We start from the raw sequence: 14360 nt of genomic DNA on the forward strand, positions 1-14360 counted from the left end.
AAACATACAAGTTTCTTTTTTTAATCAAATAATAATTGTATTGTATTAAATTAAATATTTTTCTAATATATAATTAATTTTTATTATATTCACTAATTGATAACTTTTTCATATTAGATTTTGAAAAACAAATAATTTTAATCATTTAAATTTTAAATTTAAAGAAATGTATTCAAATTCAGTCATCTGAATCATAATAAAAACAAATACAATTGTAAACAAGTTTATTACATGTATTAAATCATGTTGGACCTAGTGAAAAGATGCTCCAAGTTTCGTTTTTTGGTTTCTCATTTGGTGTTTGGTGTCCGCATTAGAGCCTCGATTAATCCGGATCATTCATTGCAGGATTCATTAAGGTGCCAGTGCTCCCAATAGAGTTTTCTTCATACCCAGAATCAAACCCTCGACCTTTAATTAAGGGTAAAGCAGTTCATCCACTTCACCACAACCTATATTGGTAAAGATGCTCCAAGTTTCATTAGATTCCTGATGAAGTGTCATGCAATATGGTGAATATTTTGTATTATTAATGATTCCCCATGCAATTAATGCAAACTTTATTGTAAACTCTAATTTCAAAATTCACTGTGCATGCTGACCCGTATTTAATTCTCCAAGGAGTGGACCAAATATAAAATTTGGACGTTTGCTATTTTTCGTATCGTTTTAATTTATCCTCTTATTAAAAATAATTATTTTAATTTAGTTATGTAATTTATAAAATTAAAAAAATTTATTATAATTTTTTAATACTATCACTTTTATTAAATGACTACATAATATAAACTCAAATTTATTTGTAAAATCAAAAGTTAAACATTAAGATAAACTATTGTAACCGTCATGTTTGGCTTTCGAGAATTCATTTGACTATTTTTTAAAAATAAATTAAATTAGATTATTTAATATTTTAAAATTAAAATTTTAATATTAAAAAATTATACAAACAATACTACTTACTCCGTCTCATTGTAGTTGACCGACCTCCTTACTATCAATATATGTTCTAACTTATTTGTCCACTTATTAAATCAATATAAAACTAATTAAAAAATTTAAATTTTACCCGTATAATTAATATATTTTAAAAGTCTAAACAAATTAATTAATGTGAGCATATTTTCCATAAATGATCTTGATATCCATCAATATGAATGAGGGGTAAATTGGTAAAATTAATCATCTTATTTCTGATTTTATAGGAATGAAGGGTAAATTAGTAAAATTAATCATCTCATTTCTAATTTTTTAAGTAATGTGTAAAGTGAAAAATGACTAACTAAAAGATGGAGGGAGTATAAGTTGCAATTTTTTTATATGATTAAAAAAAATATTTTGAAATATTCATTAAAATTAATATCATTTGACTCTAAAAATAATTATGGTAAGTAAAAGAAAACAAAGGAAATAACAAGAACAACACAAAAAAGAGAAATGGATCTCTCTTGTTTTTATTTAGTCAAAAGTAAAAGAAAAATCAATGCGGAATACTCAATTAATTCAATTCAGAAAATCGATGAAGCAAGTTCACATGAAAGTTCAGTATAAGTAAAGAAGAAAACAAATAAAATAAAATAAAATGGATCTCTCTTATTTTTATTTATTCACAAGTAAGATACAAATAAAAACAATGTTTAAGGTTTATATCTTGTATTGTAGGGGTGTGTAAAAATTGAATCGATCAATAAATTGAATTGATAAAAATATTATTAATTTATTGCTATTGGGTTAACGGTTTGTTAATGATTTTATAATTTTTTTATTGGATTATATATTGGTTCAATTCGATTTTTTCTTATTGGGTTATTGGGTAAACCGATAACCCAATAAGCATATTCCAAATTACACTCTATCCCTACTTATTCTATATTTCTCTTTTATTTCTATAAACCTATTCAATTTTCCGAAAATCTATTTAAACTTGAAGATTCTTGTAAACTAAAACAGATTATGTAGGATTTTTGCTGCAACTAAGATTTCGTTTCTTTTCTTGTTAGTTGCTACTATTTTTATTTATGTATATTTTCTTATCGGTTAAAGAGAAAATCGAACTGTTAAGAACTAAAAATCGATAAAAATATCTTATTAATTTGATTATTGATTTAATATATTTAAAAATTGATAACCGATAAACCAAATCAATAATATATAAACCCGAATCGAACCGACCGATGCAACACTCTATTGTATTGTTTTTTATTTTAGGTGTAACTACTCATCAATTATGGATATATTCAATCCTTCTTTCAATTGATTTTGATGGGTATATTTAATCCTTCTTTCAATTGATTTTGATGGGTATATTTAATCCTTTTTTTCAATTAATTATGATACAAAGTAAAATAAAAAAATAACATGATTTGGAAATAAAATAAAGGGAAAAGACTTAAATATGCTATTGAACTGTCAGAAATGATTCATTTATGCCACCATTTAAAAGTTTAGCTCATTCATGCCATTGTCGTTATAAAATCGGTTCATCCATGCCATTAATTTTTAAGATTTTCAAAAACAGCTTTGTCACGTGGCCTTTTATTAAAGGTCCACGTCATTAATTAAAATAAGAAAAAAGACTCAAATATGCCACTGAACTATCAGAAATGACTCATTTATGCCATCAGTTAAAAGTTCAGCTCATTTATGCCACCGTCGTTATAAAATCAGCTCACCCTTGAGTTTTCAAAAATAGTTTTGCCATATGACCTTTTATTATAGGTCCGCGATATTAATTAAAATAAATCAATATTAATTTCAAAATATCTTAGACCCATTAATAACAACCGATTCATTTAACATAACCCGACCCACACCTATTAAAGTATTTTTTTTCCTACAATAGCAACTATTTTTCTAATCAGAAAAAATAGTGATTAATGTATATCCTTTTGCTATTTCCAGTTTATTCTAAATCATTATAAATGTTACGCTTAACAGAAACCTCAAAAATTCTATCATACAGTAACTGATTAGTTTTAATTCCAGTGACTCCAATATATACTCCAAAGTTGCAAGAAAATAAGCTAATGAACGATTAGGGCAAGTAAGAAAAAGAAAGAGGCATACCAATACAACTTCTCCATTCTCCCATCACGAAGTAGGGGAGTATACATTATTGAAAAATCATTTTCAAACAACGACTTAAAAAAAGTCTGTTATCCCAATTATTTCATCATGTGTAAGGAATAACTTCTCCCATCACGAATTAGTGGCGCATACATTGTTGAAAAATCATTTTCAATTAACGGCTTAAAAGAAGTCTAATGTTCCAACTATCCCGCCATGTATATGGGATAACTTTTCCCATCATTATGGTATAAATGCTGGAATAAATAATCCCGATACTAACTAATTTAAGATATTTTGAAATTAATATTGATTTCTTTTAATTAATGGCGTGAACTTCTAATAAAAGACCTCGTGGCAAAGCTATTTTTAAAAATCCATCATTTAAAAGTAATGGCATGAGTGAGTTGATTTTATAACGGTGATGACATAAATAAGCCGAACTTTTAACCGGTGGCATAAATGAGTCATTTATGATAGTTCAATGGCATATTTGAGTTTTTTGCTTATTTTAATTAATGACGTGGACCTTTAATAAAGGGCCACGTGGCAAAGTTATTTTTGAAAACCACCGTTAAAAAGTAATGGCATGGATGAGTTGGTTTTGTAATGGCGATGGCATGAACGAGCTCAACTTTTGACTGATGGCATAAATGAACCATTTCTGATAGTTCAGTGACATATTTGAGTTTTTTTTCTAAAATAAATAAGTAACAAAGGAAAAAAAATATAAAGAAAAAATGAGAAATAAAAAATGTAGAAAAGAAAGAGAGTAACAAAGTAAGGCTAAACTATTCCAAATAAAACAAAAAAGACAAATATATAAAAAGCAAAAAAATAATTATTGGTTGGAGTGTTGGTGCATGCTGACATAAGGAAAAAAAAGAAAATGACAATTTTGATAATTTGCTAAAGGTAGTTGTGTTATAACTTTAATTAAAAAAGCAGTAAATGACAAGCTATAATTTGAAACGAATGGAGTAGTTCTTCGAACTGAATATATTATTGAATATTTACTTTTAATACTATTAATAAGTAAAAATAAACGGAGTACGTAAACTCATGATTTTAAAATTGACCTATTCAATTTACAGGATGTAGACCCCACATTTAACTTTTAAATTATTAACATATGATTTGTTTGCAAATTAAATAAGATTTGGATGCTTGATAGCTTTCATCATTATATTTACATGCTTCCACTTTACCATTCAATAATTGAGTTATTTACATAGAATATATCAACTTTAGCATGTATGATTATATTTTGTTTTGTTTTGAGATTTTTTTTTTTACCCCATTGTAGAATCTGCAAATATCAAATCGACGGATAAATCAAATTGATAAAAATATTATTGGTTTATTGTTATTGAGTTAACGAATTTTTAGTGATTTTATAAAAAAAATTATTGGGTTATTGGTTTGGCTTGATTTTTTCTTATTGGGTAAACCGATAACCCAATATATATATATATATATATATATATATATATGTATATATATATGTATGTATGTATGTATATATATATGTATGTATGTATACGTATGTATGTGTGACTTATTATATATTTTTCATAATTTCTCTTTAATTTCTACAAATTAACAAACCTATTATTTCAATTATATGAACTCTTAATTTCTCCTAACAACATTTAGTTTAAACTTAATCATATGATTCATTTGTTTAATGTTAGTTACTACTATTTTTATTTTATGAGTATTTTTTTATCGGTTAAATAAAAAACCGAATCGCTAAGGACTAAAAATCGATAAATCAAAAACCGATAAGAAATATCTTATTGGTTTGATTATTGATTTAGCATATTTAAAAACCAAAAATGGATAAATTGAACCGATAATATGTAAAATCGAACCGACCTGACCGATGCACGCCCTTACTCCATTGAAATCCAACTAATCCGAATTCACATTGCGTGGAGTCTTATTCGAAGGGCTTGAACCCGAGACCTCTGATTAAGGGAGGAACAGTCCTATATTCTTTGGTGGTTGTTTTGAGATATCTTTATCAAGTTTATATCACAGATTATTCACAACGTACCTCGATGTATTAAAGCTCTCATTATGTGCAGGGTTCGGTAAGTTATTATACGCAATCTTACCTTACATTTCTGTCGAAGTCTGTTTTCAAGACTTGAACACGTGATCTCCTTATCAAATGACAATAACTTTATCAGTTAGTCCAAGAATCGTAGGCTCAGTGTCGGAGCCACTTTGGATTCAGGGGGTCATCTGAATCACCTTTGAGGAAAAATTATCCTATTTACATGGTTAAAAATATTTTTATGTATATATATTGTAGATATTGAACCCCCTTCGACTAGTTCATATATTTACTTCTGAACCCCCTCAATGAAAATTCCGACTCCGCCACTGCGTAGGATATTTGCAATTATTTGAAAATTAATAGTATTATTCTTCAGCATGACAAATGTATCAAAATATTCTTTAATCTTGTGGCATTAAACAAGTCACATTGAAAATCAAAATTAAAGAATTATTTAAAAGAAAAAGGGTCTTTTTTTTTAAACAAACCAAAATGTTATTATTCGGACAGTATAAGCAAACCACAAGTAAAAGAAAAATAAGAATAACTCACAGATTTACGTGAAAATCCTTGCGAAAAAAATCACGGGCAGACAGAGGAATTTCACTATGAAAGGAAAGAAGTATAATGTGGAGAATGACGTAATTTCTGAATATCCAAAACCGATCCACTAATTGCACTTATATAGTATGTATGTACAAATAATTCCTAGACCCAAAAACATAAGGGTCCATACCGTAGGGGTTTTGCCCCCGCACCCGCGATCCTATCTCTACGCTACCACCACAGACCTCATTGAAAATCACAAATATGAATCGCACCACAAAAATTTCAGGACCGGACCAACAAGATTCGAGTCACAACTCTAACACAAAAAGACAAGTATATCAAATAAATTAAAACAAAACAAATATAATAAAGAAGTAAATGAGTGTTCTCGAAGCATATGAGATCCTGTTTATATGGAAATTTCCATCTAATGCACATGACTTTGTCAGTTTTAAAGCTACATTAATCAAACAAAACAACAACAATAGTTAAGTAGAAAGCTTTAACGTTACAAATGATGTTGCACTAACATCGAGTCAAGTTAACAATAATTTATAGTAACAAGATAAGTAATATTTAATTTGCACAACTATGATATGGTAATAAAAATAAAGTGATCGTTGAGCGGACTAAAGCTTTCACTATGTGTGAAATTTAGAGAAGGACCGAATTATAATGATTTTTTGTACGCTATCTTACCCCATATTTCTGCAAGAGGCTATTTTCATGATTGGTGTAATATGGTAATAACTTATAACTTGTTACTGATTTTTTCTATGAGTAAAACATCTAGTACCTCCTAGAACTATGATCAAATTTGCTACGACACACTCTAATTTCACAGGGGTCCTATTACCTTCCTGAACTAAACTTTAGAGTATTTTTGTCATCCTTTTTAGCTGACGTGACACCTTTGACGTGGGTCCCATTTTATGCAATAAAAGTGTCATGTCAGCATAAAAGGATGACAAAAATACGCTAAAATTGAGTTCGGGAGGTAACAGGATCCTGTGAAGTTGGAGTGTGTCGTAACAACTTTGGTCATAGTTCAAGGAGGTACTGAATGCGTATCACGTTTTTCTATCTATAAATACACACAATTGCCCAACAACAACATACACATCAAAGAAGTGAATTTTTTGTTTTTATATAGAATAGAATGGGTGTGAAGGTTCCAACTATAGATTTTAGAAAGTCATCAGAGTGGGAAAAAGGAAGTGAAAAATGGGTTTTAGTGAGAGATGAAGTATACAAATCTTTAGAAGAATTTGGTTGCTTTGAGGCTTTACTTGATGAAGATATTCCAAAAGAAAAACTATATGATAAGTTAAAAGAAGTTTATAACTTCAATTTGGAGAAAAAATTTGGTCACTCAGTGTCACCAGATGTGAAAATAGGGTACACCAAGTATGGTCCAACAACACCACTTCAAGAAAGACTTATGATTGACTATGTACTCAATGATGGTGTTATTGAGAATTTTTCCAAAATACTTTGGCCTAATGGAGAGACTGAATTTAGGTATGTAATCAGTATCCCTCCGAACTATGATCAAAGTTGCTACGACACACTACAATTTTACAGGGGTTCTATTACCTCTGAACTCAATTTTCACGTATTTTTGTCACCCTTTTATACTGATGTGACACCTTTATTACATAAAATGTGTCCCACTTCAAAGGTATCACGTCAGCTAAAAAAGGATGACAAAAGTATGCTACAGTTTAATTCAGGGGATAATAGAACCCCGACGAAGTTAAAGTGTGTCGTAGCAAATTTGGTTGCAGTTCAGGAGGGTACTATATGCTTCTCTTTCTTCTAGCTAACCAATTTTCTTAATGGTCTTTCGAAAATAACCTCTGTACTTTCTCGATGATGGTAAGATTTGCATACACTTTATCTTCTTCGGATCTCAGTTGTGAGATTTCACTGAAGTTGTTGTTAACCATTTTTCTTGCTAATCCACCCCTAAATAGGATTAGGGATGAACGTTGATGTTTATCAAAAGAATTTGTCAGTTGTTGATTCCTAATTTTTTTTGATAGATCTTTTTTCATTTTGCATGAAGAAATGATGATTATTTAGTCTTAGTAAAAATTATTAATGAACGAGAAAGTACGCAAAAATTAGTTTTATAATAATTGGGAAAAGAACACTCTATAACACTTTTTAAAATAAATAGCCTAAGTTTGAAAACTTTCTAAAAAGTGGCCAGTCGGATATACTATTTCCGCTTTATAGTCATTTCCTAATTTGGGTCATTTTGGCCTACTTAGCCCCTATACAGTTCATATACAATACTGATATAGTTTATATACAATACTGATACAATATTTAACTTGGGCAATTCGTCCCTTTTAAAAATATTTTAATTTTTTTTGCGATAAATTTTTTAAGTGATCAAATATTCTGTTTCTTTTTATTGTTTAGAAATAATAATTAAATTATATAAAAATAATATAATTGTTAAATAGAATATGTATCTATATAAGATATATGTATAAAAATTGTATATTTCTATCAAATATGTATAGGTATAACATATATATAAAAAATATATAAAAAGTGTATGAAAATTATATAATTGTTGTATAAAATGTGTATAAAAAATGTACAGTTATTGTATAAATTGTGTATCAAACTGTATAATTTTCATAGAGAATACTTATATGTATAAGATTTGTACAGAAATTGTATAGAAGTTGTGTAGAAACAGTATAGAACAAGCAAATAAATTGAAATGACTAGAAAAAAGAATTTAAATTCCATAGATTTGAAATACCATTTCTGTCCTTTTCCCCTTAATAATTTTGCATATTGAAAAGAAGTACGTAATATACTTATTAACCACTTTAACCCAAAAAAAAAAAAAAAAAGAATGTGAATTTTCATTTAGTCATGAAGTTATAAACATATCTGATGAAATCATTTAAATACAATTATTTCTTTTATAAATCATGCATATCCATATAATCATGCATGCAAATATGGCTTGATCAATTTACTATAATGTGTCCATTCTTCTGAATATACTTTACATTCATTAATGTGTCCATTCTTCTGAATATACTTTACATTCATCAAGCTTATAAACTCGCAATTCCTCATTATTATTAAAATCTATATATCCTTTTGTTAAAGTTGTGACCCGAATTTTGTTGGTTCGGCCCGTGCAACTTATATTTGTAATTTTCAATGGGGTCTATTGTGGTAGCGTAAGAATCGGACCCATAGGGTATGTTTTTGGGCCTAGGATCTATTTCTACTCATGTACTATATAAGTACGATTTAGTGAGTTATTTTTATTATTCAGAAAATTCAGCCTTCTCCACATTGTACACTCTCTCCATTATAGTGAAACCTCCTCTGCCCCTGCCCATGATTTTTCCAACAAGGGTTTCCACGTAAATCTGTGTGTTGCTTTTATTTTCTTTTACTTGTGGTTTGCTCATTCTGTCCGAATCCTAACACCTTTTTATTTTTGCAGTGATTTGATGATTACTTACTCCAAGAAAGTAACTGAATTTAATGATTTGGTAAGAAGAATGGTGTTTGATAAATTGGGATTAAAGGAACATTACTTGGATGAACACAAAAAATCAGGTGATCCATTTGTTGTGTTGATCAAGTACAGAGTGCCTGAAGCTGGTGAAACAAATATTGGAGTACCTCCACATACTGATAAAGTTATTTCAACAGTTTTAAGTCAACATGATATGGATATAAATGGGTTGCAAATTATGAACAAAAATGGACAATGGATTGATGTTCAATATTCAACACCTTATTCATACATATTCCTTGTTAGTGACTGTTTGAAAGTAAGTTCTTTTAATTTACATTATTAGTATATATAATTCTTTTTGTTTATCGGAAACAGCCTCTCTATCTCAAATTTGAGGTAGTGATATAAACTGTGTACACTTACCCTTTCCAGACCCCACTTGGTGAGAATATACTGGGTATATTGTTGTTGTGTTGTAGTGTTAATAATTCTTTTTGTTTTTTCACATGGTGTCTGGTATTAGTATTGGAGCTCGATCAGAGGCTGAGTCAAGATTTCAATTAAGGGGGTTTAATGTTTGAAGAAAACCCAGTCGATGGGGGTTCAACACCTACTATAGATAGATAAAAAAATAATTTAATACTTCTTCTGTTTAAAAAAGAATGACCTACTTTCCTTTTTAGTTTGTTTTAAAAAGAATGATCCTTTCCTTTTTTAGCAATACTTTTAATTCAACTTTTCACATGGTATGCTTAAAATCACAAGATTAAAGGATATTTTGGTACATTTGACATAACTTTAATTTAGGCCCACAACATTTAAAAGTCTTCTTTATTTTCTTAAACTCTGTGTCAAGTCAAATTAGATCATTCTTTTTTAAATGGAGGGAGTAATGTATAAATAATATATTTTTCCATCGAAGAGGGTTCTCTAGCCAAAGGCTGGCTCGGCCCCTGAACTCGATTAAATCCGAATTTGTATCGAAAAGTCCCACATTGGGAAGTAAAGCTTCCTAACAAAGACGATTCCATACTCAGGAGGGCTAGAATTTGAGACGTCTAGTTAAGGATGAATGAGTACTCACCACTTCATCATAACCGTACCCTTATTGGTAGTATATATAATTTTTACATATGCCTAAAAAGATAATATATCTTATTTTCAAGATTTCAACTTTCATATTTTAGAGAGGCTTACCTATGTATACATATATTTGGATCTTAGGTATTGATCCAAGAACATTTCCATTAATGGTGGCGGTGACAGTAGTCGTAGTCTATGTTGCTCGAACTCGTTAAAAATGTCAATGGGTATGTGTTGAATTCGTCAAAATTAGTAAATTTTTGAAGAATCCGACACAGGTGCTAGATAAAAAATGAAGTGTCCGCACAACTTAAAGTAATAGTAGCTTTGAAAAATCTTTTCGGGGGACTAATTGTTTAATTAATACATATAGATATTAAGTACTGTCCACTGACAATGTATAATATTTTACGTAAAGTAATGCTATTGCTTCTAATAAACTATACTATTTTCATTTTTTTTATAGTATATAAGTTGAACCGATCGATACGTAATTGCAGGCATTTACGAATGGTAAGCTACATTGTCCTCTTCATCAAGTGAAAATAGGAAATGAAGAGAGGTATTCTGTGGGTTTGCCCATATTTCCAAAAGAAGGGCATATCATAAAAGTCCCAGAGGAACTTGTTGATGAAGATCATCCTTTGGTTTACCAACCCTTTGATGGTTCCAGATATCTTCCATTTTATCTCTCAGAGCTTAGACGAGGCGTTCTTATTACTCTCGAGGGCTACTGTGGTGTCTCAGCCGGCACTCCGAACTTGTGTTGATACTGATACTGGATTGTGGTCGGAGCCCTCTCCTAGTCCAGCGCGCCCCTCCATCTTGTAATGGTTCTAAGCTACTATTTTTGTTGTGTCTCAGCTAATATTCCAAACTTGTCTCCCTCTCCTAGTCCCGCGCGCCCCTCCATCTTGTAATAGTTCTAAGCTAGTGTTTTCATTGTGTACTTGAGCGTTTTTGTTGTGTTTCAACAGTTCATGCAGGACCCTCCTAATAAGGCTCTCTTTTTCTATCGATAAACAAGTTTGTGCTCTATTAATTAGGAAGATGCAAATTCGTTGGCTTAATTTATTGTTAGCTGTCCTGAGTCAAAGTCTATCGGAAACAACCTCTCTACTTCATATCTTCACATGAGGTAGTGTTATGGAATGTGTATATTTTACACTAAAGATTAGTACGTCCATATTTCTTTTATTTTTTTTAAAAAATGTACTGTAGTGTAAAGATAAAAAGTACATATACAATTTAGCAGCTATGCATGGAAGTATTAGATACTTCTTCTGACAAAGTGATTTGAGTAGCCTTGAGAAAATTGATTTTGGGTACGATGAAGTTATATCTTTGCACAAATAATTTTCACAAATGACTGTGATGATGTTGGAGTAGCTGATAAATTTGCTGTCGTATAATCAGGAGGTCACGCGTTCAAGTCGTGAAAATAGCCCCTTATAGAAATGTAAGGTGAGATTGCGTACAATAGACCCTTGTGGTCTTCCTCAAATCCCGCGCATTACAGGGGCTTTAATGCATTGACTGCCCCTTGAAGAAATGTATGGTGATGCCGCGTACAATAGACTTCCCCCGTACTCAACGCATTGCAAGAGCTTTAGTACACCAAACTGCCCTTTTAAGTGACTAATAATTTTGGAGTAGCCGGTAAAGTTCTTGTTGTGTAATCAGGAGGTAACGGGTTCAAGCCACGAAAACAGCCCCTTGTAGAAATGTAAGCTGAGCAGTGTACAATAAACCCTTGTAGTTTTCCTCGAACCCCGCATATTGCAAGAGCTTTAATGCATCAAAATGCCCTTTTAAATGATTTTGGAATAACTGGTAAAGTTGTTTTGTGATCAGGAGATGACAGATTCAAGCGGCGGAAACAACTCCTTACAGAAATGTAAGGTGATGCTACGTACAATAGACCTTTGTGATCTTCCCCAAACTCCGCGCATTGCAGAAGTTTGAGTGCACCAAACTAACCTTTTAAATGAATTAGATGACCATATTGTGTTGGGTTTCAATTGCATGCAATTGAGGGTGAGGTAAATTGGCTGAAGATCTTAATGGATTTGGCTTTTGGGCTCACCTAAATCAGATGGATCATCTGGACATTATGTATTTGGATGGGCTCAGATGCTTTCATGGGCTTTGAATTTGGATAAGATCCAACAATCCTTCTTGCATGGGCTTGTAGAAATTACATCAACCATTCGAAGTGTTCGGTTTTGAATTTCTGTCCAAATATCTGATCTAGAATTTTTGCACCCCCCCCCCCACCTCCCCCCACCTAAATTAGTTCTAATGATTACCTATAAGGCAAAACTTATGATCAGTTGAGCAGGTTCTCCATCTTAAAATATTCTGAACGTGTGCCCTTATGGACGAGAGTTAGAACATGTGCCTTGTGGGCGACATATCTAATTTCTTATGTTTGCCTATAAGGCAAAATTTCTGGTCATCAATTGTGCAGATTTACTGTCATGAAATGTCATGAATGTTTGTCTCATGGGCAAGAGTTAGAATGCATGCCTTATATGCAAGAGTTATTAAAAGGCACCAAAAAATCAAGACGACCCCTTATGAAGACCATTTAAGACTTATTTTAAGGGAGACAAAAATCAAGACTAACTTATTTTAAGTATTAACTATTTCTTTAGCAGAAAGAAGTATCAAAACTGAAATTGATAAAATCTTACTTAAATTCAATAATATGTAAATACATATATAACAAAAGGTCAAAGGCACACTAAAAGTATCCTAACCTTTTGAGTTTCTTATTTGAACTATCAAGTGCGTGAATTTTCTATATAAATAGTTCAGATAGAAAACTCGCGTACCTAATAGTTAAGGTATGAATAACTCAAAAAATCTAAATAATTTAGATGTATTTTTAACCATTAACGGTGACTGGTTTGATTTGACATGGAAGGTGGACCCTACCACATAAATTAATGTCTAACCTACTCAAATAGGAATAAGAGTTAGACATGCCCAACTCTTTACTATAAGATAGCAAAATGTTGATATTATGAAATGCATAATGAAGCATACAAGAAAGATTAAATGGATATCTTGTGTATATTATCAATTGCAAAATTATTGAAAGATATTGATTATAAAAAAAGTTAATTAACAATTTTGCATTTGTAGAAACTAGAAAAAAAATTAATCAAAAATTCAGATTTTTTTTTTTCCGCTAAAAGTTATTAGATTCAACTTTGAATTTCTAATTCTATTAAGCCCCCTCTAATAGGCCAGGGAGTCCATAAGCTAATAGATGTGCAATGTCAAGCATAGGTGTTCCCGCTAGATTTGTACAATTATGCAAAATTAATTTTTTTAGACTTGGTACATTTATGCAAAATTAATTTTTTTTAGTCTTATACATTTATGCAAAATTAATCTTTTTTAGACTTAAATATTTTTGCGAAATTAATTTTTTCAAGCATCTACTATATATCCAATAGCTCACCTTCTCTTGTACTTGCAATTACTCTCTCTCTCTCTCTTACTTTTTATTTGTCCCAATTTTTTTGGAGAGTCAAACAATATGATCTTTGATCAATATTTTAATATGTAATTTTTTTTATCATATTAATATAAAAAAATTGCAACTTAAAAGTACTTTTCATATAATTTTTTTTTTTTTTTCTAATTTAACCCTCCCCCAGCAGCTATCCTTTGGTTGAGCACGCGTGATAGTTTTAATGTATTACTTTTAGGATGTGCTCTTTATGGAGATAAATATTTTCCCTGAAAATATTTTATAGAAAAACAAGTGATTTCTTATTTTTTTCTGGTGTGTTTGATATGCAGGTAAAAATATTATTCTAAAAATAACATTTATATCTATCTATCACATAACATATGTTGATAAATACACACAAGTACACAACAATAACATATGATAATAATTTAATTTGGAGCTATATCATCATATGGTAATAATTTAAAAATTGTTATTGATTTGTTCAGTCTATAAATACACACAAATGCACAACAACAACATCCACAACAAAGACAAAAAAGAGAAAATAATAGAATATATAGAATTAAGATGGCTTTGAAGTGTTGATAAATATACACAAGTAC

At 30.3% G+C, this 14360-nt stretch overlaps 1 protein-coding gene across 1 annotated transcript; it reads left to right on the forward strand.

Moving 5' to 3' along the window:
- The first annotated feature begins 6786 nt into the window (after positions 1-6786).
- On the forward strand, positions 6787-11306 carry LOC107851547 (2-oxoglutarate-dependent dioxygenase AOP2). The gene is made up of 3 exons (XM_016696608.2): positions 6787-7201; positions 9168-9501; positions 10769-11306. The coding sequence occupies exons 1-3, from the start codon at positions 6840-6842 to the stop codon at positions 11036-11038; spliced, it is 966 nt and encodes a 321-aa protein (XP_016552094.2). The 5' UTR covers positions 6787-6839; the 3' UTR covers positions 11039-11306.
- The last annotated feature ends 3054 nt before the right edge of the window (positions 11307-14360 follow it).

Source organism: Capsicum annuum, chromosome 12 (assembly GCF_002878395.1).
Source record: "Capsicum annuum cultivar UCD-10X-F1 chromosome 12, UCD10Xv1.1, whole genome shotgun sequence".
NCBI classification, from domain to species: Eukaryota; Viridiplantae; Streptophyta; class Magnoliopsida; order Solanales; family Solanaceae; genus Capsicum; species Capsicum annuum.

Bases quoted from the DNA above. Each gene is read 5' to 3' on its own strand.
- LOC107851547 (XM_016696608.2), top strand. From the start codon at position 6,840: ATGGGTGTGAAGGTTCCAACTATAGATTTTAGAAAGTCATCAGAGTGG. The intron at 7,202-9,167 runs GTATGTAATCAG...TTATTTTTGCAG, and splicing joins AATGGAGAGACTGAATTTAG to TGATTTGATGATTACTTACT. The intron at 9,502-10,768 runs GTAAGTTCTTTT...ACGTAATTGCAG, and splicing joins TTGTTAGTGACTGTTTGAAA to GCATTTACGAATGGTAAGCT.